The sequence below is a fragment of the Platichthys flesus genome, chromosome 4 (genome assembly GCF_949316205.1).
Source record: "Platichthys flesus chromosome 4, fPlaFle2.1, whole genome shotgun sequence".
Taxonomy (NCBI): Eukaryota; Metazoa; Chordata; class Actinopteri; order Pleuronectiformes; family Pleuronectidae; genus Platichthys; species Platichthys flesus.
In genome coordinates, this window is record NC_084948.1 from 26033780 (window position 1) to 26058030 (window position 24251).

At 47.9% G+C, this 24251-nt stretch overlaps 1 protein-coding gene across 2 annotated transcripts in view; it reads left to right on the plus strand.

Moving 5' to 3' along the window:
• Window positions 1-24251, plus strand: part of caln1 (calneuron 1) — a 50171-nt gene that overhangs the window by 10204 nt on the left and 15716 nt on the right. For both annotated transcript variants that reach the window (XM_062385179.1, XM_062385178.1), the window contains exons 2-4: window positions 1022-1143; window positions 12476-12619; window positions 17345-17457. In XM_062385179.1, coding sequence (XP_062241163.1) covers window positions 1029-1143; window positions 12476-12619; window positions 17345-17457 — 372 coding nt within the window. In that variant the 5' untranslated portion in view covers window positions 1022-1028. The remainder of the gene's footprint in view (window positions 1-1021; window positions 1144-12475; window positions 12620-17344; window positions 17458-24251) is intronic.

Below are 24251 nucleotides of genomic sequence, written 5' to 3' on the forward strand. Positions count from 1 at the left end.
GATTTGTTTTCTCTCCAAATATCAGAAATGGATGAACCGGCTCCCTGCAGCCGCTTGTGGTTTTTTATTTGTCTTCGGAGGATTCGTGCTCCTCACAGGTCGTTTCTCATAAGTGGGATATTTGATTAGTGGCTCGTTTGAATGTCTGATCACATTAATTAGACACATAAATAGTTTGTGGAGCTTTTCATTGGCTTGTCGTTTATTTGTTTGTTAAAACCTACTGCACTGATTTAATGACATTTTGTGAAGGGTTTGAACATTTTCCTTTATTTTAGAACAATTAATGGATTTTGATGAATAGATCTGATCTTTTTAGGGACCTGATATTTAATGTGTATATGATGTATTGTTTTTTAGCAGAATCATGCAGAACCGCCAAACCGATTTGCTTTGAATAGATAGATGGATGGATGGATGGAGGGATGGATAGATAGATAGATAGATAGATGGATACTTTATTAATCCCCAAGGAAAATTTAGGTAATCCAGTAACTTATACACTTAACCGACATACATTCATAAAACCCATATACATAGGCAGAACATTGCAGATACAGGTACATGAATGGGTCTGAACCTAAGGTACAGAATGCAATGATGTGATTGTGTCAGTGTCTAGTATGAAAGTGTTCTTGTGCTGCTGGAGTGGATAGTACAAACAGATATATATATATAAATATAAAAACAGCAAAATATTTATATATAAATATATAAGAATATGTAAGTGGTAAAAGGTAACAGTCTGTGCATGGGGCTAGTATAGCCAGTAAAGGGATGGACAGTTGGTATATGATGAGATGTGATGTGTCGGAGTGGGATGTGACCCAAAGAAGAAAACATTGACTTCTGAAACACAATCGTATAAAGTGTTGGATCCAGAAATTCATCTTTTACATTCTCTCACCACCCTCCTTGTTCGTCCTCGTGTCCAGAATTAATTTCACGTAAGCCCCCCCGTGAGTGAGTGAGACCTCCCTCCCTGTCCGACCTCTAAATGTGTCCTCCTGTTGCGCCTCAGGGAGAAGATGCCGTTCCACCACGTGACGGCCGGGCTGCTCTACAAGGGGAACTACCTGAGCCGCTCGCTGTCGGAGAGCGAGAGCGACGTGATGGCCAGCATCTCCGTGGAGGAGCTCGATGGTAAGACTCCCAGTCACATGTGATTTACCTGCTTCCTGTTTTCCCACCTCCACAACCACTGCCAGCTTTTTACTACTATGACTATGAGCAGGTGATATTTTGTTTTATGTTTTTACTTAGAAAAATACAGTTGATTCATTTGTTTATCCAACATGATCTCCTTGTTCGGATCAACACCCAAAGCAGCTTTAATCTGTTCTGATCCGTTTTCAGGTGATTTATGTTCAGGCTCACATTAATGTTCACTCTCGGCCACCGATCTCTGTTTTAGGATTCTTCCCGTTTTAAAGGTTATCTCATGAATATAGAGATAAACTCTGGTTTTTAATAACGTCTGAATCAGCTTCACTCTTCAACGTGCTGCAGCTGATAATTACAAACCAGTGAAGAGCTGAACGGGCTCTTGAACGTCGGTGAGTCTTGATTTGAGAGCTGGACTCGGAGCCACTTCAATCAGATGTAACAGCACGAAGGCTCGAACCCCCCCCCCCCCCCCCCCCCCCCGCGTGACGCAGGTCTAAGATCTGCTGTGCCACATGAAGCAGCTGTTTCATCCGCCCCCCCCGCTCGCACCGGCTGGAATCAAACAGGGAAATCTCCGACCATGTTAAACACATGAGGCTGTAAATGAAAGTGTTGCTTCATCTGATATTCAGGTGATGGGTTTGAGGCCCTCGAGGTTTTAGGCTTTAAGAGCAGATGCTGAAATCACTCAGTCAGACAAACGACACCAGCAGCCTCCTCCTGATCCGAGCCGAGCCGGGTCGCTCTGCAGGCTCCTCTGTCCTGTCTACAGAGCTGATCTCACCTGGAGCCCGGGTCGCTCTGCAGGCTCCTCTGTCCTCTCCACGGAGCTGATCTCACCTGGAGCCGGGTCGCTCTGCAGGCTCCTCTGTCCTCTCTACAGAGCTGATCTCACCTGGAGCCTGGGTCGCTCTGCAGGCTCCTCTGTCCTCTCCACGGAGCTGATCTCACCTGGAGCCGGGTCGCTCTGCAGGCTCCTCTGTCCTCTCCACGGAGCTGATCTCACCTGGAGCCGGGTCGCTCTGCAGGCTCCTCTGTCCTGTCTACAGAGCTGATCTCACCTGGAGCCCGGGTCGCTCTGCAGGCTCCTCTGTCCTCTCCACGGAGCTGATCTCCCCTGGAGCCGGGTCGCTCTGCAGGCTCCTCTGTCCTGTCTACAGAGCTGATCTCACCTGGAGCCCGGGTCGCTCTGCAGGCTCCTCTGTCCTCTCCACGGAGCTGATCTCACCTGGAGCATGGGTCGCTCTGCAGGCTCCTCTGTCCTCTCTACAGAGCTGATCTCACCTGGAGCCCGGGTCGCTCTGCAGGCTCCTCTGTCCTCTCTACGGAGCTGATCTCACCTGGAGCCCGGGTCGCTCTGCAGGCTCCTCTGTCCTCTCCACGGAGCTGATCTCACCTGGAGCCCGGGTCGCTCTGCAGGCTCCTCTGTCCTCTCTACAGAGCTGATCTCACCTGGAGCCCGGGTCGCTCTGCAGGCTCCTCTGTCCTCTCCACGGAGCTGATCTCACCTGGAGCATGGGTCGCTCTGCAGGCTCCTCTGTCCTCTCTACAGAGCTGATCTCACCTGGAGCCCGGGTCGCTCTGCAGGCTCCTCTGTCCTCTCTACGGAGCTGATCTCACCTGGAGCCCGGGTCGCTCTGCAGGCTCCTCTGTCCTCTCCACGGAGCTGATCTCACCTGGAGCCGGGTCGCTCTGCAGGCTCCTCTGTCCTGTCTACAGAGCTGATCTCACCTGGAGCCGGGTCGCTCTGCAGGCTCCTCTGTCCTGTCTACAGAGCTGATCTCACCTGGAGCCCGGGTCGCTCTGCAGGCTCCTCTGTCCTCTCCACGGAGCTGATCTCACCTGGAGCATGGGTCGCTCTGCAGGCTCCTCTGTCCTCTCTACAGAGCTGATCTCACCTGGAGCCGGGTCGCTCTGCAGGCTCCTCTGTCCTCTCCGCGGAGCTGATCTCACCTGGAGCCCGGGTCGCTCTGCAGGCTCCTCTGTCCTCTCTACAGAGCTGATCTCACCTGGAGACGGGTTGCTCTGCAGGCTCCTCTGTCCCCTCCACGGAGCTGATCTCACCTGGAGCCCTGGTCGCTCTGCAGGCTCCTCTGTCCTCTCTACAGAGCTGATCTCACCTTGAGCCCGGGTCGCTCTGCAGGCTCCTCTGTCCTCTCCACGGAGCTGATCTCACCTGGAGCCCGGGTCGCTCTGCAGGCTCCTCTGTCCTCTCTAAAGAGCTGATCTCACCTGGAGCCCGGGTCGCTCTGCAGGCTCCTCTGTCCTCTCTACAGAGCTGATCTCACCTGGAGCCGGGTCGCTCTGCAGGCTCCTCTGTCCTCTCCGCGGAGCTGATCTCACCTGGAGCCCGGGTCGCTCTGCAGGCTCCTCTGTCCTCTCTACAGAGCTGATCTCACCTGGAGACGGGTCGCTCTGCAGGCTCCTCTGTCCTCTCTGCGGAGCTGATCTCACCTGGAGCCCGGGTTGCTCTACGGAGCTGATCTCACCTGGAGCCTGGTCGCTCTGCAGGCTCCTCTGTCCTCAATACAGAGCTGATCTCACCTGGAGCCCGGGTTGCTCTACGGAGCTGATCTCACCTGGAGCCTGGTCGCTCTGCAGGCTCCTCTGTCCTCAATACAGAGCTGATCTCACCTGGAGCTGGGTCGCTCTACGGAGCTGATCTCACCTGGAGCCCGGGTTGCTCTACGGAGCTGATCTCACCTGGAGCCTGGTCGCTCTGCAGGCTCCTCTGTCCTCAATACAGAGCTGATCTCACCTGAAGCCCGGGTTGCTCTACGGAGCTGATCTCACCTGGAGCCTGGTTGCTCTGCAGGCTCCTCTGTCCTCAATACAGAGCTGATCTCACCTGGAGCCGGGTCGCTCTGCAGGCTCCTCTGTCCTCTCTGCGGAGCTGATCTCACCTGGAGCCGGGTCGCTCTGCAGGCTCCTCTGTCCTCAATACAGAGCTGATCTCACCTGGAGCCGGGTCGCTCTGCAGGCTCCTCTGTCCTCAATACAGAGCTGATCTCACCTGGAGCCGGGTCGCTCTGCAGGCTCCTCTGTCCGACTCCCGGCTGCGGTTATCAACCCTTTTTGTTCTGGAGTCTGTCAGAGAGGAGTCACCGGAGCCGCTCCAACACAAACCTGATCGATAGCCGTCGGCAGCAGTCGGCCGCCTCGCGAACAAACAAACCAGCCTCCCGCAGGCACAACGCCAGAAATATGAATCCATTGATGCAACATTAAGCTGCCGCCTGGGAAATTGGCTGCACGGTGATAACTGCATACGCTCTGTCGGGGGGGGGGGGGGGGGGGGGGGGCTAATGTGCATGGAGATATTAGCAGAGGGTGCTTTTCTCATTCCTGTTTCATGAAAGCGTGTTGTTTGGTGAATAACAAACAGTTCGGTGGTTGCAGGGTGAGGTCGAGTGAACACCGAGAAACAAACTGCAGAGGTTTCTTCTACAGGAGGAAAAGCTCAGGGTGGTGGTGACGACCACGAGACAGCAGCTAAATGGAATTCAGCCATTGTTCATTTTATTATTTATAACTTTGCTTTTTCCTGCTGTGACCTATCTGCACTGAAAAGGGCAGTTTGTAGTTATTAGTTTATTCCAGGAGACTTTTCCATGAATCCTCTAAGATCCATGTTATCATGTCTATATATCATTTCAGTACAGATGCAGGTTTTCTTTCAGATTTGTAAATTGGCCAAAATCGGAACAATGAAACTCCATTTTAACCATTCACTTCTGTTTAAGTGACAAAATACTTAAACATACCTTTTTTTAGAGCCAAATACTGATAAACTGAGTAGAATAATAAAACTGATATATCAGCTCATGACAGTTATTCATCAGATTTCATTCAGGCTTGATATTTAAAATGAACATGCACTTTATAGTCAAGTAGAAGGATGTTCTGATGAGTGCATACGTCCACTAAAGCAAACAGCCGATCACTTCCTGGATCCGGCCCTGAACCAGATCTGCACCAGAATGTTATGAGTTTCATGGAAATCAGTGAACTCCTGCTGAATAACTAACAAACAAGGGGATAACTATAAATAAGGACTTAAAATATAAAATGAAATATTCAGTAAAATAGCAAACCATTTAATTGGACCTTTGACAGCACTGGTTCTTATGTCATCGTCCATCCAGTCAGGTTAGTGTTTAAATTACTCTTATTCTGACAATAACAAAATATGATATGTTTACTCACAGCACATGTAAAGATTGAATCTATAAATACAGGAGCTAGAAGGCAGCCTTGCTCTCAGGTGAAGCATTAAAGTGTGGAATACATTTCTGATTCTCCTGCAGGAAACAACAGAAATGAAACTGTCGATCTGGAGCTGTGTGTTTTTCATCAGACGCCACAGGGGGGGGGGGGGGGCGGCGTTCACCTTCCTGCTGTCATCATTAGCCGCGTCTCCCCCCCCCCCCGCCGCTGCAGCGAACACACACTCTGCACATTCAACACTTCTGCTTCACAATAATCCAAACAGGCCATTCACTGTGTTTGTCCGGGGCCATTAGAACGAGCTGTCACACGGGCGGCGCGGTGGCATCACTCAGCTGTTTCTCTTTGTGTCTCTGTCTCTGAGGAGAAGCTGCTGTGCTCTGCAGGGATCATGAGACAGCGTGAGTCAGTCACTCTGAGGAGGCAGCTTGTGTTTATCCACCTGCACAGAGAAGAAGCCACTTTGTGATGTGAGTGTCTGTCTGAAGACGGGAGCCGTCAGGTGGAAACAGAGCTGAAGCAGAAGAACAGACAGTTGTGTTTGTGTTGTTGTTTCCAGGGATTGGGAATGTTTCAGCGCTATCAGTGATGTTGATATTGGACACATTCCACATGTTGTGTTACGTCTGTTGTGCGTGATCTGCACCGATAGACACACACAAGGAATCTTCTCTCTTTGTTATCGTCCATTTAGATTGGAATCTGTATCGAGGAGGTGAAGGCAGCGCTCGATGAAGGATAATATAAGTTGTTTTGAAACTGCAAGGATTAGAAAGTGCAGTGCTGCGGCTCAGGTGGTAGAGCGGGTCGTCCATTAACCTGAGGGTCGGCAGTTCGATCCCAGTTTCGTGACAAAGTGACGGCTGCGTGTAACGGATGTGTGATAGAGAAACAGCTGCACATACATGCAGTGTGTCAACGTGTGTGTGTGAATGGACGAATGGTAAACTTGTACTGGAAAATGCTTTGTGTGTCACTTCAGGACAGTAACTAAGTATTTGTACTTTACTACTTCCCTCCTCGGCAGCAATGAGAGTTAAATGTGTCGATCCAGGAGCTTTGATGGATGATGTCGGTTTGGGACAAGATTAATTCAAACAGAATCCATGAGATGTTCCATCGATTCATCAACGTGTGTGGCAACGGCCAATAATTTAGTAATAGAGCAGATATGTTGTTATGTTTCCAGTGGAAGAAGAAGGCGTCTTCCTTTCACTTTGCACAAGCTTCTTTTATTGCACGAGTGGAACGTTTATCCCACAACACACTGACCGTTGTAGGATCTGCATGTGAACGCTGTCAGTCTGTTCCTCCTCGTGTTCCCTCCACCTGAGATCAAACTAGAGACAGAAACCTGAGGACTTTAACATCTCGTCTCTCGTCCACAGCGTCTTCACTGATACGCTGATCTGTTTGTAGAGATCAGAGTTGAAAGCGTTTGAAAAGACGTCGGCCTATAAATAACTGTGATGAAGATTTAAAGAGCTGTAGAGGTCGTGACCCTCGGTTCCCTCCGTGCAGTCAGGGAAACGAGTTCTCTCTTTGGTTTTATGCAAATCAAATGTTAACCACACTTTGCTGTGACCCCGTTAAGCAGGATTTAAATTATTTCCACTTTAGCAACAGCAGGACATGGACGTTTCTTTATGGGGTTTTTATGACTCTAATATATTCCACATCCACAGCTTCACCCACAGATGTAGTAGACTGGGGCAGTGGAGTTGTGGGGGGGGGGGGGGGGGGCTCCTGTCTGTCTCTAATGTTTGAAGCGGAGCAGCATCTCCACCACATGCTGAGCTGAGTCTGACTCCACAGTGAAGTCCAGGGTGAAGCTCAGCTCCCGGACTGAGAACAGGCTGCTTCATTTAAAGGTTTAGAGACAGAGCGGAGGGAGACATCTTTTTGAATCCACGCTCGGACTCTTCCTACAGTGAACGTGCCGAGCTCCACCAGGGGGCAAGAGGCAGGAAGCAGGGGGGCAGGAGGCAGGGGGCAGGAGGCAGGAGGCAGGAAGCAGGAGGCAGGAGGCAGGAGGCAGGAGGCAGGAAGCAGGAGGCAGGAGGCAGGAAGCAGGAGGCAGGAGGAAGGTGGGCAGGAGGAAGGGGGCAGGAGGCAGGAGGCAGGAGGAAGGAGGCAAGAGGCAGGAGGCAGGAAGCAGGAAGCAGGAGGCAGGAGGAAGGAGGCAAGAGGCAGGAGGCAGGAGGCAGGAGGCAGGGGGCAGGGGGCAGGAGGCAGGAGGCAGGAAGCAGGAGGCAGGGGGCAGGAGGCAGGAGGCAGGAGGAAGGAGGCAAGAGGCAAGAGGCAGGAGGCAGGAAGCAGGAGGCAGGAGGCAGGAGGCAGGAAGCAGGAGGCAGGAGGCAGGAGGAAGGAGGCAAGAGGCAAGAGGCAGGAGGCAGGAGGCAGGAGGCAGGAGGCAGGGGGCAGGGGGCAGGAGGAAGGAGGCAAGAGGCAGGAGGCAGGAGGCAGGGGGCAGGGGGCAGGAGGAAGGAGGCAAGAGGCAGGAGGCAGGAGGCAGGGGGCAGGGGGCAGGAGGAAGGAGGCAAGAGGCAGGAGGCAGGAGGCAGGGGGCAGGGGGCAGGAGGAAGGAGGCAAGAGGCAGGAAGCTGGAGGCCGGTGGTTTACAGATGTTCAAAGACAAAAACAAGTAGACAAGACATGTCAATCAAACCAGTTGATGCTCCTGCAGAGTTTGAATCACCTGACAGGCGAGGTTCCAGGTCAGGTCCCTTCTTAATGAGGTCAAAGGTCAGGTGACGACAGCAGCACGAGCAGCAGCTTGTGTCTCCGGTGAAGCCGAACAACACACATGTAGGTAAGAGGTGGAGCAGCTGACATCATGTGAACCAACACTCGATACACACACGCCCTCATTAACACTTCAACACCGCACAACATCGCTTCCACACAACATGAACCAACTCGTCAGGATTCTGCTCGGCTACGAGTTTGAGTTTTGTTAGTTTTTCTCCTTTTGGTGAAACTATCGCTGCAACAAATGTCAGATTTGTGGTCGGAGAGAAGCTGAAAACTCCCAAAGTGCCTGTGAGTCTCCGCGGGAAGCGTCTGTGCATGAAATGGACGCAGTCATTTGAACACATAAAGCTGGTGTGTGTTGTTGTTCTGCTCCGACATGCCCAGGAAGCAGTTTTTAATAAAGGCCTGAATCCCTGATGGATTTATTCGTAGGCTGCTCGGGTCTGTCAGCGGTTCTTTGTGCACATCCTGGAAAACGTTATCTCTGAAACAAGCTTTTCTCCCGAATGATGATGGAGCGTTTATTTTCTGTGGAGCAGCTGCTTGAGGAAACAGTCACATGGTGTTCTGATGCAGGTCAGAGACGCTGACCTCTGATCAGCTGCTGCAGATACTTAACATCACTGTTCTCTCTTCTGACTCTTCGTTGACGCTTCCTGCTTCCAGATCGTTTTCCCCCCGAGCGGCTCCGAGTCGCAGCAGCGTCTCAGGTAACTGGCTGATTGATGGGCTCGTTTCTTAATGACTGGTTTTTGGTTCAGTTTGGGGAACTGGTGGTTTCAGGTCAGAAGAAGCTGTCACAGCTCGTTTGTTCATAAAAAACAATCAACAGCAATTAAGTTTCACTCAGGTGAGATTTATGTTCTTCTCCTTTGGACCAAAATGGCGGCCTGATGGTGTCATACCATAATTTCATTGTATTTTAGTTTATATTATTACATCTTATTTTATTTTATTCAATTTTTTTAACTACTTATAGATCGATCAAGCAAAGAATAAGAACAACAACAACGTTTACGAGCCAGTTGCCATCGTTTGATTCAACGAGAACATCAGGGCTCTAATTCTTCTTCTTTTAATCTCTGTCATTTTGTATGTGTTGTTTTTAAAGTCCCTGTAAAGCAACTTGATCATTTTAATATCCGTTTTAACTTAAGATAAGATAAGATAAGATAATCCTCTGTCAGTCCCACAGTGTGGTGAAAGGAAATATGATAAATATAAAAACATATGTGCAGTGTGTGAGAATATGTGTAGTGAATGGAGTCCTTGTGTTGCACAGATGTTGTATGTTGTGTAGCTGCTGGGTCAGATGCAGTCAGCCTCTGCCTCTGTGCTTCCCGGGCAGGACGGAGTTAAACCATCCATTCCACTCCCCGGCCCTCGGATCATCCGGAGCCCGTCGGTGTGCTCATGCGTGTCAGCGGTGCAACCACTGTGTTCTCCAGAGAAGTGACATTCCACCTCTATTTAATAACACCAGACGCCTGTCAGTCTCTCCTGTAGAGACACCTCAATTAAAACATAAAACCCAAGACTGTGAGGATTTATTGAAAATGGGAGGACAATATGAAAGATCCGACGATCAGAATCCCCTGATTTGACTTTTTTTTTATGTCTCCGCGATGGTGACAGTCTGAGGTCAGAGGCGCTCAGGCTTCACCTCATCTGTTCATCCCATTCTGGTGATATCTCAACGACCTTCTCAAGTCTGAAGGTCAAGGTCACGGTGATCGCACAAACACGTTTTACCTCATGAACAAGTTTTCCTCAGAACTCACCGAGGGAACTCTTTCAAGTTTGGCACAAATGTTGATACCGACTTTCTGTCATTGACCTGCCTTTAATGAATCTGATTTGTAAATCTTTTGAACTTGAATTTCAGGCTCATTCATCGTGAATTCTGATGAATCCGATTCTGGAAAGAGGAGCAGTGATCACGAAAAGTCGACTTTCTGCACTTTTGCTTTTCTAGACTTGTTTATTAAAAGCTCCGCAGAAAAAAAAGCCACTGAATTGATTTAACATCTGAGTCCCAACGAGAAATTGCTGTTTTTTAGTGGCACTCTAGGATGTTTTATTATTTTCCTGTCGTTTATCTGTCACAAGCTCGGGTCCCTATAAAGTGAAAATATGAAAAACCACTGCTCTCTCTCTCTTTCTCCCACTGCTGCCAAGGTACAGAAGTCATTTCATCAGGTGAAGGTAGAACTGCAGATAAGATGAGACCCTGAGGACTCGCAGCTTGAATCTACACAAGATGCTGAACCAGAGCAGATTTTAAAATGCTCACTTCCCCCCTGTTTGTTGGTTTAATGTGATTTCTCTCTATCCGAGAACTGAGCAGTGATATTCTACATCCGGAAGGTCACACGTTTCACTTCAGACGAGATGCCCTTGAGCAAACCACAACCCAGCTCCTTTGTAAATACTTGTAGTCGTGATCAAACTAGAAGATTGAGGTGTCACGTATGAAAAGAGGAAACAAAGAGTTTGTCTGGCGAGTGTAAGAGCTTTGAAACGGGAGGAGGTGACAGCAGGTGGAGGAAATGAATCGATGGGTGGATTGATCTTGTTAAGTTGAGTCAGTGGTGCGAGGCCAATTGCATAACGTGCAGCCCAAAGCTGGGTCAGAGAGGGAGAGAGGGAGGGAGAGAGGAAGGAGGAGAGACAGGTGTGTGAACCATGATGAACGAGGGAGGAGGAAGAAATGCCAACTAACTTCATTAAAAAATCACTAATGAATTAAAAGCTGTGAGAAATGAATCACTGGCCAGGAGAAGAAATCTTAACAAGGCAGGAGGCAGGAGACAGGAGGCAGGTGGGCAGGAGGCAGGAGACAGGAGGCAGGTGGGCAGGAGGCAGGAGGCAGGAGGCAGGAGGCAGGAGGCAGGAGGCAGGAGGCAGGAGGCAGGATGCAGGAGGCAGGGGGCAGGAGGCAGGGGGCAGGAGGAAGGTGGGCAGGAGGCAGGAGGCTGGAGGCTGCAGGCTGGAGGCAGGAGGAAGGTGGGCAGGAGGCAGGAGGAAGGTGGGCAGGAGGCAGGAGGAAGGTGGGCAGGAGGCAGGAGGCTGGATGCAGGAGGCAGGGGGCAGGAGGAAGGTGGGCAGGAGACAGGAGGTAGGGGGCTGCAGGCTGGAGGCAGGAGGAAGGTGGCAGGAGGAAGGTGGGCAGGAGGCAGGAGGTAGGGGGCAGGAGGAAGGTGGGCAGGAGGCAGGGGGCAGGAGGCAGGAGGCAGGGGGCAGGAGGCAGGGGGCAGGAGGAAGGTGGGCAGGAGGCAGGAGGCTGGAGGCTGCAGGCTGGAGGCTGCAGGCTGGAGGTAGGAGGAAGGTGGGCAGGAGGCAGGAGGCAGGTGGGCAGGAGGCAGGAGGCAGGAGGCAGGAGGCAGGGGGCAGGAGGCAGGGGGCAGGAGGCTGGAGGCTGCAGGCTGGAGGTAGGAGGAAGGTGGGCAGGAGGCAGGAGGAAGGTGGGCAGGAAGCAGGAGGCAGGATGCAGGAGGCAGGGGGCAGGAGGAAGGAGGTAGGGGGCTGCAGGCTGGAGGCAGGAGGAAGGTGGGCAGGAGGCAGGAGGTAGGGGGCAGGAGGCAGGAGGCAGGTGGGCAGGAGGCAGGAGGTAGGGGGCTGCAGGCTGGAGGCAGGAGGCAGGAGGCAGGAGGCAGGAGGCAGGGGGCAGGAGGCAGGAGGCAGGTGGGCAGGAGGCAGGAGGCAGGTGGGCAGGAGGCAGGAGGCAGGAGGCAGGAGGCAGAAGGCAGGAAGCAGGAAGCAGGAGGTAGGGGGCTGCAGGCTGGAGGCAGGAGGCAGGAGGCAGGAGGAAGGTGGGCAGGAGGCAGGAGGTAGGGGGCTGCAGGCTGGAGGCAGGAGGCAGGAGGCAGGAGGCAGGAGGCAGGGGGCAGGAGGCAGGAGGCAGGTGGGCAGGAGGCAGGAGGCAGGTGGGCAGGAGGCAGGAGGCAGGAGGCAGGAGGCAGAAGGCAGGAAGCAGGAGGCAGGGGGCAGGAGGAAGGTGGGCAGGAGGCAGGAGGTAGGGGGCAGGAGGAAGGTGGGCAGGAGGCAGGGGGCAGGAGGAAGGTGGGCAGGAGGCAGGGGGCAGGAGACAGGTGGGCAGGGGGCAGGAGACAGGAGGCTGGAGGCTGGAGGCTGGAGGCTGGAGGCAGGAGGAAGGAGGAAGGTGGGCAGGAGGCAGGAGGCAGGAGTGAGGAGGCAGGAAGCAGGAGGCAGGAGGCAGGAGGCAGGAGGCAGGAGTGAGGAGGCAGGAAGCAGGAGGCAGGAGGCAGGAAGCAGGAGGCCGGTGGTTTACAGACACTCAGAGGATTTCCTGGTTTTGTCTTGGCAGAGATCCGGGAGGCGTTTAAGGTTCTGGACCGCGACGGGAACGGGTTCATCTCCAAACAGGAGCTGGGGATGGCCATGCGCTCGCTGGGTCACATGCCCAGTGAGGTGGAGCTGGCCATCATCATGCAGAGACTAGACATGGATGGTGAGTCACACACACAGACACACACACACACACACACACAGACACACACACAGGTGTAAAGAGGTACTGAGTGACACAGATTGGATTCCTCCTCTCATGTGAACAGATTTATAAATATACCTTCAGCCACTGACACGGTTTCATCAACAGGAAACTTTCACTGACAGTTACAGTGAACCTCAGTGTGCACGTTTCCCCTGTGACAGTTACTCATGCCTCCACGCTCCATGCACTGATTTCAATCTCACCCACTCGTCACTTCCACTTCACTCGTGATGCTTATGAAACAAACAGACACGTATCGGGTGTTCAGTGAAAATGAGATCAGACGATAAGAAGTATTCACAGCAGCAGGTGAATCTAAAAACTGCTTTAATACACAAAGTACTTGTGTTTTGAGAGTATTGTTTAGTCAACTTTTAGAGCTGATTGGTCAAAGGTCACAGTCAAGGTCGACAGAAATAAAACAAATAAAAATGAAAATCTAAAGTTTCTATTTGTCAAAAACTTAATTCCTGTTATGATAAGTGACGTGATGCATAGTTGTGTATTTCTGCATCTAATAGGATCTATGGACAGGACCTGAAGCTTATATAATCATTTATGATCATGGGACAGGAATTATGGCTCCTGTCACATCTCTTCACTGACCACAGCCAGTGACCGGAGGAATTTAGTTTTTGAGTTTTCCATCTGACACTTCACATGAAATCTAAAGTTCCAGGGAATTCCTTCAAATTCTGACCAGTTGTGACTTTGACTCAAGAATGAACTGATTTGATGTGAGGGGTCAAAGGTCAAAGTCACCTCCTATATAATATTTCTCTCTCATCACAACACCAAAACGTCTGTCACACAGCAAAGCCGGTTGTGTTAGATGTGATTGACATTTTAAAAAGTCGCTGAATATTTTTGCAAGGCAGGGATTAAGAAATAGCGATATGCAAATGTCTGATCACTGGGAAAATATTCATATTCATCTTGCTGCTGCCTCAGCCTCTGATAATTGCTTCTCAGCCTCAGTGTGGAGGGAGAACTACAGTCAATTCAAGGCTGGATATTAAAGTTTAAGGAGTTAGTGTTTTTATTCCTCTTCTGACTCATGAGCTTCAGACTCTCAGGAGACCGGCACTGCCTCTGGGCCTCGGGGGCTCGGGGGCGTGGCCTCTGGGCATCGGGGGCGTGGCCTCGTCAAGTCGCAGGCGAAGCAGCTTCCGGAGAATTTCTGATGAAGGTCACAGACGCTTTCTGTCTCTGAGAAGTGAAGAGATGTTTATTTATTAACCGGGTTCCTCTCTGTGTCTCTGTGTGGAACCTGTTTCCATTGAAAGCACCAGAGCTCGTTTCTATCGACTGATCATTGGTGTTGTTTATTTAATCCTCTTTGAATCTGAGGACCGACCGGTGCTCAGGTCGTTTCTTGTGTTTGTTAATTTGCTGAGGACATCTCACTCAGATGATCCAACAGGTTTACACACACACATTCCCTTCTCTGTCATGTGTACGGCAGAAGTCACAATAAATCTGACAGTGAATATTTGTAACTTTGGTGTGAGGTGGAGCCGGACTGTCGAGAAGACACTGCAGTCCGCCATTGTTGATGTTGCTGCGAGAAGGCGCCCGAGGGCTGCTGGGTAATCAGAGACGTATAACCCTAACCCTGCGCAGACAACACGACTGAATAGTTTGATAAAATGTTTAAACTGAAGATGATTTAAACTCTCATCCAGATTAAACAGCTGCTCAGTCTTTATTTTACACTTATTTCGTCATTAATTCTCCAAAATGCAATTTCCATCTACAGAACTTGTTCGCCTCCCTAACAAATAATGTTTTTGTGGCATCTCAACGATATCCAGAGTCCTAGTCCGTCACAGTCCGAGCTCTCATCCTCCCTCTTCCTGTGTTGTGTCACAACAAAGAATCCACTGGAAACACATTAAATGAATTATTAAAGCGAGACGTGAACTCGTGTTTCCTCCAGTTGAAGGCGACCGAGTCAGATTAAAGACAGGAGGGAATGAAAAGTAAATGTTTGTTGAGCGCAGATCTAAACGTTCATTTCAAGAGAGACACGGCTTCAAGGTCACTCACACCTCAAGGTCACTCACACCTCAGTGCAAAGTGGAGCGAGGCCGATCGATGGGGAAACAACAAAGCGGCTGCAGCAGTGGACTCCCTCACTTCTCCTCCGGGGGCGAACGGAGCTCGATAACAATCACAGGGATGTGACGGCTGAGACGAGCCGAGCAGAGAACTCCTCGGTGTCTCCTGCAGATCAGCTGGAGCTCGGGATCGATGGATCAGATCCTCACAGCTGCTCACAACACATCGACACCCTCGTCCATTCTCCTTCCTCCGCCGACGCCCCCTCGTCTTCATCAGTGTGACATAAAACATATAAATCCAAACGTTCACCTCTTCATGTTACCTAAAGCAGATTATACAGTGTAGAAGGAATCGATGTATTTGAGTCCTCCTGCATCTATTATCTTTACTCTTGTGTTTCTACTGGAGCTGCCGGGAGGGAAAGAGGCTGAATGTGATGTCATCAGGAGAATTATGAATCCAGACGAGTCATATTTTATTTCACTCTGACTTTAAAATGTTCGACTGCCTGAGGATGAATAATGATCCCACATTTTTCATGATAATAAAGTTACATTAAATAAATGACACAGAAGAGAAGCCTCTGATACGTTAGCGCACAGAGCTCTTAAGGGCTTTTCCATTATCAGGAAGGTTCCCGGTTTGAATACTTTCATGTTGTTCCCGTGCCTGCGTGGGGTTCTCTCCAGATACTCCAGCTTCCTCTCACGGTTCAAAGACATGCAGGTTGGAGTTAGATTCATCTAAATCCCTGCCTCCTTCAAAGGATACAGGGAGTAGATGATGTCAGGAGGTTGATGGATTAAACCTGAAGCTAGAACCAGGTCTAGAACCAGTAAATGTGCCCTAGAAAGACTTTCACATGACATCCAGTCTTTAGTGTCAGTGGAAATACAACACGATTGCCTGCAGTCTTCATCTCCAACGACTTCATGTTTTAAGGATGAGGACGTTCACTTTAATGGTTTTAGAACCGTAATGATTTCACAGTGGAAACGAAGTTAACGAGGTGAAGCGGCTCGTTTGTTTCTTCAATTCAAACAGAAACACGACTTTTGTTCTAGGCACGTGTGTCAAACTAAATTCATACAATGTCAAAAGTCAACAAAGGAACAAAGACGTGAACCTCGACTCTCAGGAGTGAAAATGTGAATCTGCAGAGTCAGCGGGACGTGGACGTGGATCCTCGATCATGTGACTGAGCTCCGCCCCTCTCGGACTCTGTGTTGGCAGCAGCTGCAGCAGCGATCAGCAGGATCCCAGATCAGTGTGACTGGAATCAATGAGATCAGCAGGATCCCAGATCAGTGTGACTGGAATCAATGAGATCAGCAGGATCCCAGATCAGTGTGACTGGAATCAATGAGATCAGCAGGATCCCAGATCAGTGTGACTGGAATCAATGAGATCAGCAGGAGCTCCACGTTGTGAGCGACACTGTGGCTGTGGAGTTTGATCTATTTCATATCCACTGGTGTAGAATTAGTCTGTTTTTATCTCTGGTGTCTGCAGTGAACGCTGTATTGAACTGTGTGATATGAAGCGTGCTGCATGGCCTCGGATAATAACCACACACACACACACACACACACACACACACACACACACACACACATATCTTTTGTTTTAAGCTAAAAACACTGGGAGAAATAATAACTGAGCTTCTGCAGAAATGTCCTGCAGCCCCAAAGGATTCAGTTCTGTTTCACTCTAATTTAATCCAAGAAAAGCTTCATTCCCGTGTCCTTGTTTTCCCTCCACACCCGACTTCACTTGATGCTGTTACACGGATTCAGCTGCAGGCTGCTGGCAGCTGAGTGCTCTGCTCAGAGGCACATCAGCCAGAGTTGTGTAGGACACCAGCAGCATTTGTTGGTTCCTATGCTCTCTCATTCCAAACCGATGGAGGGACACATTGAGACGTGTTCTAGCTGTCTGAAGGATTGTTAAAGTTGGTAAAGTTGAGATTAACATTGAGACAAGGAGCTGATCCACAGATTCAGACCCAGAAACACTTACAACATGTTTCCCTTTCTGTTGTGGAGACTCGGAAGAACTGTTCATTAGATTATGAGATGAAGGGGGAAGATGGGATGAGTGTTATGTGTTTTATGGATTTGGCCACAAACTAAAGCTGCTATTAGACACATGTCCTCTGTTTTGTCTCTGGAGGACGTGCACGGGGTCAACACAAACGTCCGAGATCCACCTGGCCTCCAAGTATGAAGTCTGTACAAACAGCAGGGGGTCGATCCCCCCGATAGATTTTCCTGAATAACACAATGGAGGACTTATTTGATGCTGTTGTGCAGAAAACCTCCTGCTGAGTTGTGTATGTGTAAAAAAGGGAACTCAGAAATCATGACTGAAAACGGCTGTAATCTCTAAATAAAGATGGACGTCACTTCACTACTTCTTCCTGATGTACCAAACTGAAGCCACGATGTCCCGGATGTGGGTTCTGCCCTGTTCCACTGGTCACTTAGAGTATCAAGGTTTCACCCCGTTCATAATGCATCAAATAAGTAAAGCATCAGTGTGATGAAAGCGAAAATCACAGAAAATAGTTTGGGAAAAAGATTGAATTTGTTGTTGACTTATTATTTCTTGTGTCAGGTGACGGACAAGTGGACTTCAACGAGTTCATGACGATCCTGGGACCCAAGCTCCTGTCGTCTGAGACGAGAGAAGGTTTCCTGGGCAGCACGATAGACACCATCTTCTGGCAGGTGAGTCTTCAGCTCGTCTTTCTTCCTGCGCTGGTTCCAAGTTGTGTTTTAAAGAAGCAGTGAATGATCCCCTGAGCTAAGGTCATGTGGTGGATGGTTAACTTCAGGCTGACTGAGTTGTTCCTCTGCATCCAGCTGTGAAAAGCATCAGCACCACACACACCAAAGTGCAAGTGAGGCATTAAACACCTCAATGGGAAATGGACTGTATTCAGGCCTTTTATAGAGCTTCACCCATTCATGCATGCATTCATATAACACTTCTACACACACGGTTTTCTGTCACACACAAGCTTAGTCACACCATCTGGTCTGTGGACGAGCATCTTCACACACATTCACAGATATCAGTTCCTTAAATGAGCCTGATGTTGAATTATCGTCTGGGGAATGCATGAAATTCATAGAACCTCATATCTCACGATGTTAAAGAAAGTGATGAACAAGTTTGTCCTCTTTGCTCGGATCCCAGTAAAACATGGAAAAGGTTCTTTTCTGGTACTTGTTCCATCCTTCCAGCAGGTTTAGTGTAAATCCACTCAGCAGTCTCTGCATGATCCTGATTAAACAAACCATAACACACGTGGACCGGAGCAGAACCTGAACGTGATGCTTTAACTGGAGAATCCATCTCCACTTAAAGTTAGACTAAAGAAGACATGATGAATTTAATTAGATCTTGAGATTGATGCTCTTCATTTCACTCTCTTCCTTCGTGAAGCTGCTCGTGTCACTGATGAAAGACGATCTCCCAAAATCAAACCAGTGATCAGAGGATTTTATGATGCTGAAAGGAGAACTACTCTCAGGGTTCCAGTGTTCAGTCCTCCCTTCCCCTCTGCACTAATGCAATCTATAAATCACGCTAAAGGAAAAATGCTTTATTCAACTCGGGTTTCCACACTGGCATCGGTTCCCGTGTCCTTCTGAAGGGCGGGGCCCGACAGGAGCTGCGTGTCCGGCACCTGACGTCCTCTGAGTGGTTCTGTGACGGGTGATGGTTAAATGATTCCCGGACAGATGTGACCATGAACATCTGTGCAGGAGACTCACACGAAATAAACAAGAGAGGAACCGTCGGAGTGAGAGCGACAGGGAGTGATGAATGAGCAGACAACAGAGAGAGAGAGGGAGGATGAAAGGTGGGAGTGGGGGGGGGGAGACGAGCCCAGCAGGTGTGAAGGGAGAGAGCGGGGGGCGTTTTGGCTCGGAGAGTCACACTTTGGCGGTAACGTCCTCGTGATCTAATCATGGTCTTGACCCGTGGGGTTTTTTTCGGGGGGGGCAGGAGATGTGGTTAACGCTGCCGGCCTCGTGGGACTCCTGCACTGACCTTGACTCGTGCAGGGGAGCGGCCGGCCTGTAAAAAGTTCTTCTTCTACCCGTCCGTGTCAGGCTGATGCTCGTGGCTTGGCCGGGTTTCAGGGTTTTTTTTTTGTCACTCCTCCAGTTCCAAACCCACGTTTCTCCTCTGATGAATTAATGCCTGGAAGCGGGACTTGGCTGCGACACCTCGTCTGATGTGTGGAGCATATTCAGAGGAAAGAAATGTGGAGCCGACGTTGATTCATCATGATTATTTCTCCTCACGCCTCACAGAAATGACTTGCTCGAGGTATTACAGTTGTGTGCCTAGTTTAGTTTGCTAATGGACTGTGGAGCATGACTCAGACGGTTTCTACGTGTTTATTCTGTGTTCAGTCATCCTGCAGGAAAATCTGCAGTGAAGAGAAAGTTTTTGAATGTATGGAGTATTTAGATCCTGAAGGATTCTTCTCCTCGTGCTTTAGAATCTACAGAACGATCGTTTTTATAAAAGCGATCTTGCATTTTGTGTTTTCTTGAATCGTCTACGTGAAGAAGAAAGAGACTTCTGCACCAACACTGAATGAACCATCGACTGGGACGACTCATGCTCTCAATTCCCCTCTAATTAAAAATCCAGAAGCTCGTTAAGTCGGGGTCAGTTTGCTTTATGAAAAACCAAATTATCCAAAGTCATCTAATGTCCTTTTTCATATAAAACAGATGTAGACCGGACATTGACCAGAGAAACAATTTCCTTTTAAGAGGCAGAAACCTCGACGGAAGCTCCACCCACCTGTCAATCTACAAATCTATCAATGTTTTAATTTAACTTTTCCTTTATATATAATATAATATATATATAATGATGACGGAAACATTAGATCTGCAGATTTTAATGTGATTAATGATTTTTGGCACATGATGTTCATCATAACCAAAAAAAGACAATATGTCATGTGTCTTCCAGCCTGTAATATATGACAGCATTATACTGAATATTCTCCACATGCAAGAAGAATAAATGTTTGTAGGATATGAATCAATGACTCATACACTCTCTCTCTCTCTCTCTCTCTCTCTCTCTCTCTCTCTCTCTCTCTCTCTCTCTCTCTCCCCTCTCTCTCTCTCCCTGTAGGATTTAATGATCAGTCTCTATATTTGTCAACAGCTTTGCTTTTATGTTTACTATTTTTTGGTCTATTTTTAACTTCCTCTTTAATCTCCACCACAGTCCATCCAGTCAACACATCCTCGTTTAACCATTTGTCTTTGAAGAATAAAACCCCATAAAATGTATTAAATTAAACTAGTTTATTAGTGAACTGACTTACTTGGAAATTCAAAGGAAACAGTGATTTCTTATGTGTGAGATTAAGAAGTGTAGTTTTAACCTTATCATAGAAAACCCAGCAGCCGAAGAGAAGTTAGAACAAAACTCTTGAAGTTGTTTTTATAGAACCATGACCTCCTGCCTGACCTCTTCATCTTTATTCAGGACAAAGTCACAGCAGCGTTTCGATTCTGGAAAGGACCTGGCTCCGGTGGTGAGGTCGTTCAGAGTTGCATGAGGAACAGTTTGTTACAGAACACGAAGAAATTCACAAATACAAACTCAGAAAAACGAAACATCCACAACACTGTAGTTCTGCTGACTGCTCGTGTTCCTACTGGGGGGGGGTCTTCATGTGGAGATCAGGTCAGGGTCAGGGCGAACTTAGCCTTCACGTGTTCCTGCTGCAGACAAAGGCTCCAAAAACTCTATTTGTCTCAAAGAACCATCGGAGATCATTTGGAAAAAGCCCAGAAGGACACAAAGAGAAATGTTCTGCATCATCACTACCATCTGACATCAGACGCCTCGCCCCACCAGCTCCAGCTTAATGATGATCAGAGCGGTTAAAGTGATGTGTTCAATATTTTTTTCCTCGTAGGATGTTATTAAAATTACAATAGCTTTTAAAAAAAAAAAAAAAAAAAACTTTCCACCCTCCCTGACTCGGCTGGAGGAGTTTTATGATTCGTTATTAAAATCCACTGTAAAAATCATTTTAGTGTCTCCGGATGAAACTGTCGCTTCCCTCTTGAGTCTTGTGGGATTTTTCCATGAAGTATTTATGTTGCCTGAGGGTGTCGGGGGGGCAGGACTCGCTCCCAGTCACCTCATGTGTCACGTCTTCACCAGCTGGAGCGACGGGCCCATGATTCACCAGCCGTCACACGCTCACTCAGTCCTATCGGCTAATTAACCCGTCTGGAGGATTCTGAGCTGGGAATCGAACGGCGGCAATTTAACTCTCCTCTGTTTCGCTAAATCATTATTGGCACAATCATGAAAAAACTGGTTTTATGAATAACAAACAGATTATTGTACTTTGATGAATCTCTGTATAAAACAGATTCGATATGTGAGGGTGCAGAATCGGAAGCGTTCTGGTTTCAGGACAGTTTGAGTCCAGCTTCACTCGCCTGCAGGCGACACAGAGGTGAAGAGACAGAAGCTAAATATTGAAGTGACCAAAATGTGTCGGCTGCTGATACAGATTTTCCAAAATGTCATCTGGACCCAAAACACCTGGAGAAGCAGCTGCTTGTGTTTTTGGTGGAGGAATGTTCGACTCGTGTGGTAAAATAAACTACACACAGTGAACAGAAGGATTTAAAGAGATGAACTCAGTTATAAAACTGGTCTTTGATTCAGAAGACAGTTTGGGATTTTAGTTTGTTACCCAATTAATTTAAAAAAAATTGACATATAGTGGTTGAATATGGCTCATGACCTTTCATAGTGTCAAATGTTTTAGACGTCTCCCTCTACATCATGACACCAGTGACTGATCTCTACTGGGAAACTGGGAAGTGGTGCTTTCAAATCAACGCTGAAGGGAATGTTGATTAAAAAAGCAGTTCCCCAAAACGTCAAACATTTTGTTTACGTTTCATTTCCACACCTCTTTGCTTTTGATACCTTCTTCCAATGGATTGACGGAATTTCCCACAGACTGTGATAATGACTGAAGATGTGTGAGATCCATATTTTAGAGGATCTTCGCTCCTTTGTGTTTCTAATAGCAGGTCAGCGTCCGCTCCTCTGATCTTATCAATCCCTGTGTCTCATCATGAGGTGGTGTTTTATGCCGAGTGACCCGAGCACAGTGACGTGCACAGCAGCAGCTCCGTGTGTGTGTGGCTGCAGGAAGTGCAGATCCTAGAAGTCATAATTCATAACGGGAGAAAAACTCATAAGCCATTACGTTCGACGGTCATAAGTCACGACGTGTCAAACTCTGAGTTCTCCATCTGCTTCAGATTCATAACTTGATTTTATTTGTGGAGAACAGAGGGAGCTGGAAGGAGCTCACGCTGATCGTCTGTCTCTGCAACAACGTGTTCTCTTCTGTATTTTCTTTCATTTCAACATAATATGGCAGATTGGGTCTAAAGCAAAAAGACTTTCAAAATCAACACTGGATTCTTCTTAGGTGACCTGACCTTTATAGATATAGAAAAATTCCATTAAGTCACTTAATCACATCACATCTTCTCGTGATTCAGTCACTTTTGCAACCATCACTTTTTTTGTCCTTGTCGTCTGTTTAGTATTTGTATTTTTATGTTGTGTTCGAGGTGAGTGTGTATTCTATCGCCGCGCTGTAACACAACTTCCCCCAGACGGGATAATAAATGTGACTTGAAGTGACAATATGAACCAGATTTACAATCCTGATCTAAATGTTTCCCGTTTGCTTTACATTTGAATCTTTATTTATTCTTTATTCTCTTAAATTCAACTTGCATTTCCACCTGAATCCAGATGTTTCAGTCTCTTTTATTCTCTTGAAGAACACGTCTGCACACATTTGTCTCTTTCTTCTCACAGTCGGATCCTGTTCATGTAAAACCCTCTGTGGACTTTCTTTAACAAACAAACAGGACCTGAGCAGATTCAGTGTGAGCTGAAGCTTCCAGCAGTTTAAAGAATAATCTCTGGGAAACAGGCTCGTATATTTCCCTCCTCAATAAGCACAAAAAATGCAAATCGAGTCTCATCATTTATACATGAAGTTTAAAGTTTATCAAATGTTGACAAATCCCGGAGAATTAAACTCAAAGGCATTTAAATGTGAGACTCTTATAAGGCACAACAAGCTTGTGCAGTGTTGATTTGCTGTTAGTTCACTACGTTTATTTTTAGTTGGAGCATTGCAGCTCTGGTGGAACGGTTTTGAAAAATGATCTTTCAAAAGGTGCATTGTTCTCCACTGACCTGTCGGTGAGTGAGCATGAAGCCGGAGTGTGAGTCTCAGCAGCGTTGTGTTGGTTATCGAACGTTTGGAGCTTCAGTTCATGTCGCAGCTCGAGGGAGGACGATAGAAGACGATAGAAGACGATTGAAGACGATTGAAGACGATTGAAGACGATTGAAGACGATTGAAGACGATTGTCAGAAGCTGAACTTATTGCAGATGATAAGAAGGAGCGTTGATATTTTTCACCTCCAGACGAACGTGGCTGCAGAGTTTCATGATAACCACAAACCTCATAGATCTATATTTGTGTGTGAGCAGCAGAGTTAGAGGCTGATCATCTAAAAATATAATATTTTATTTTTGTTTGTTCCACTCCCTCTCGTTTTTGCTTATGCCTTTGATTCATTTTCATCACAAATGCACAAAAACCATAATCACAGAATGAATGTGGCCTCAAGCAAGAAATTACTTTTCATTTGCCGAGCGGCTTGTTATAAGAACCATGACGCATCGCCTCCTGTCGCCTCCTGTCTCGTTCCCGGAGTCTCTCTGGTGCAGCTCCGCCTGTGGAGCTTGTGTTTTGTTGGTACTGTCATCAGCTGATGTTCACACAAGAACAAATAAAAGCTTAAAGATCCTCTTTGTGTTCCCGGCAGCGAGAGGATGGACGACACGGAGCACGAGGGAGAGATTTCTCAAGTCTCGTTTTCATGAGCTTTTTCATTGGGGAAGAATTTTCCCTTGCAGAGAAGCCATTGCTCTTCATTTGGGGCCGTGTCTAACTTTTATTTCCTCACCTCCATTAGGGAGAGTGTGTTTCCACCGAGGCCTGTTTATGTTTTGGTTTATAACTTTATTGGTCAGCGGGATTATGCAAAAGCCGCTGAAGGTTCCACTTAGGGTCAGGGAAGAATACATCACATTTACATTCACATTTGTTTCCTTTCTTAACATTTCAAACAGTACTTTCAACATTTATCTTGATTTGTCAGAGAATAATAGTTATTATTCCTGAATCTATGAAGAAATTGCTCGTTCAGTGGAGTGATATTTATCCGTGTGAGTAATTTGGTGCAGATCTGTAAACAGTTAAATGTAGTTTCATAAGAGGACGGTTGGGAAACAGCTGATTCCTCTGCTTTGATAAACTCAGATAAACTTTTAGAAAAGTCTAAACCTGGATCAGAGGTTCAGCTCCAGAGTTAGTTTCCATATAAGGCAAAGTGTTTCGGATCCAGA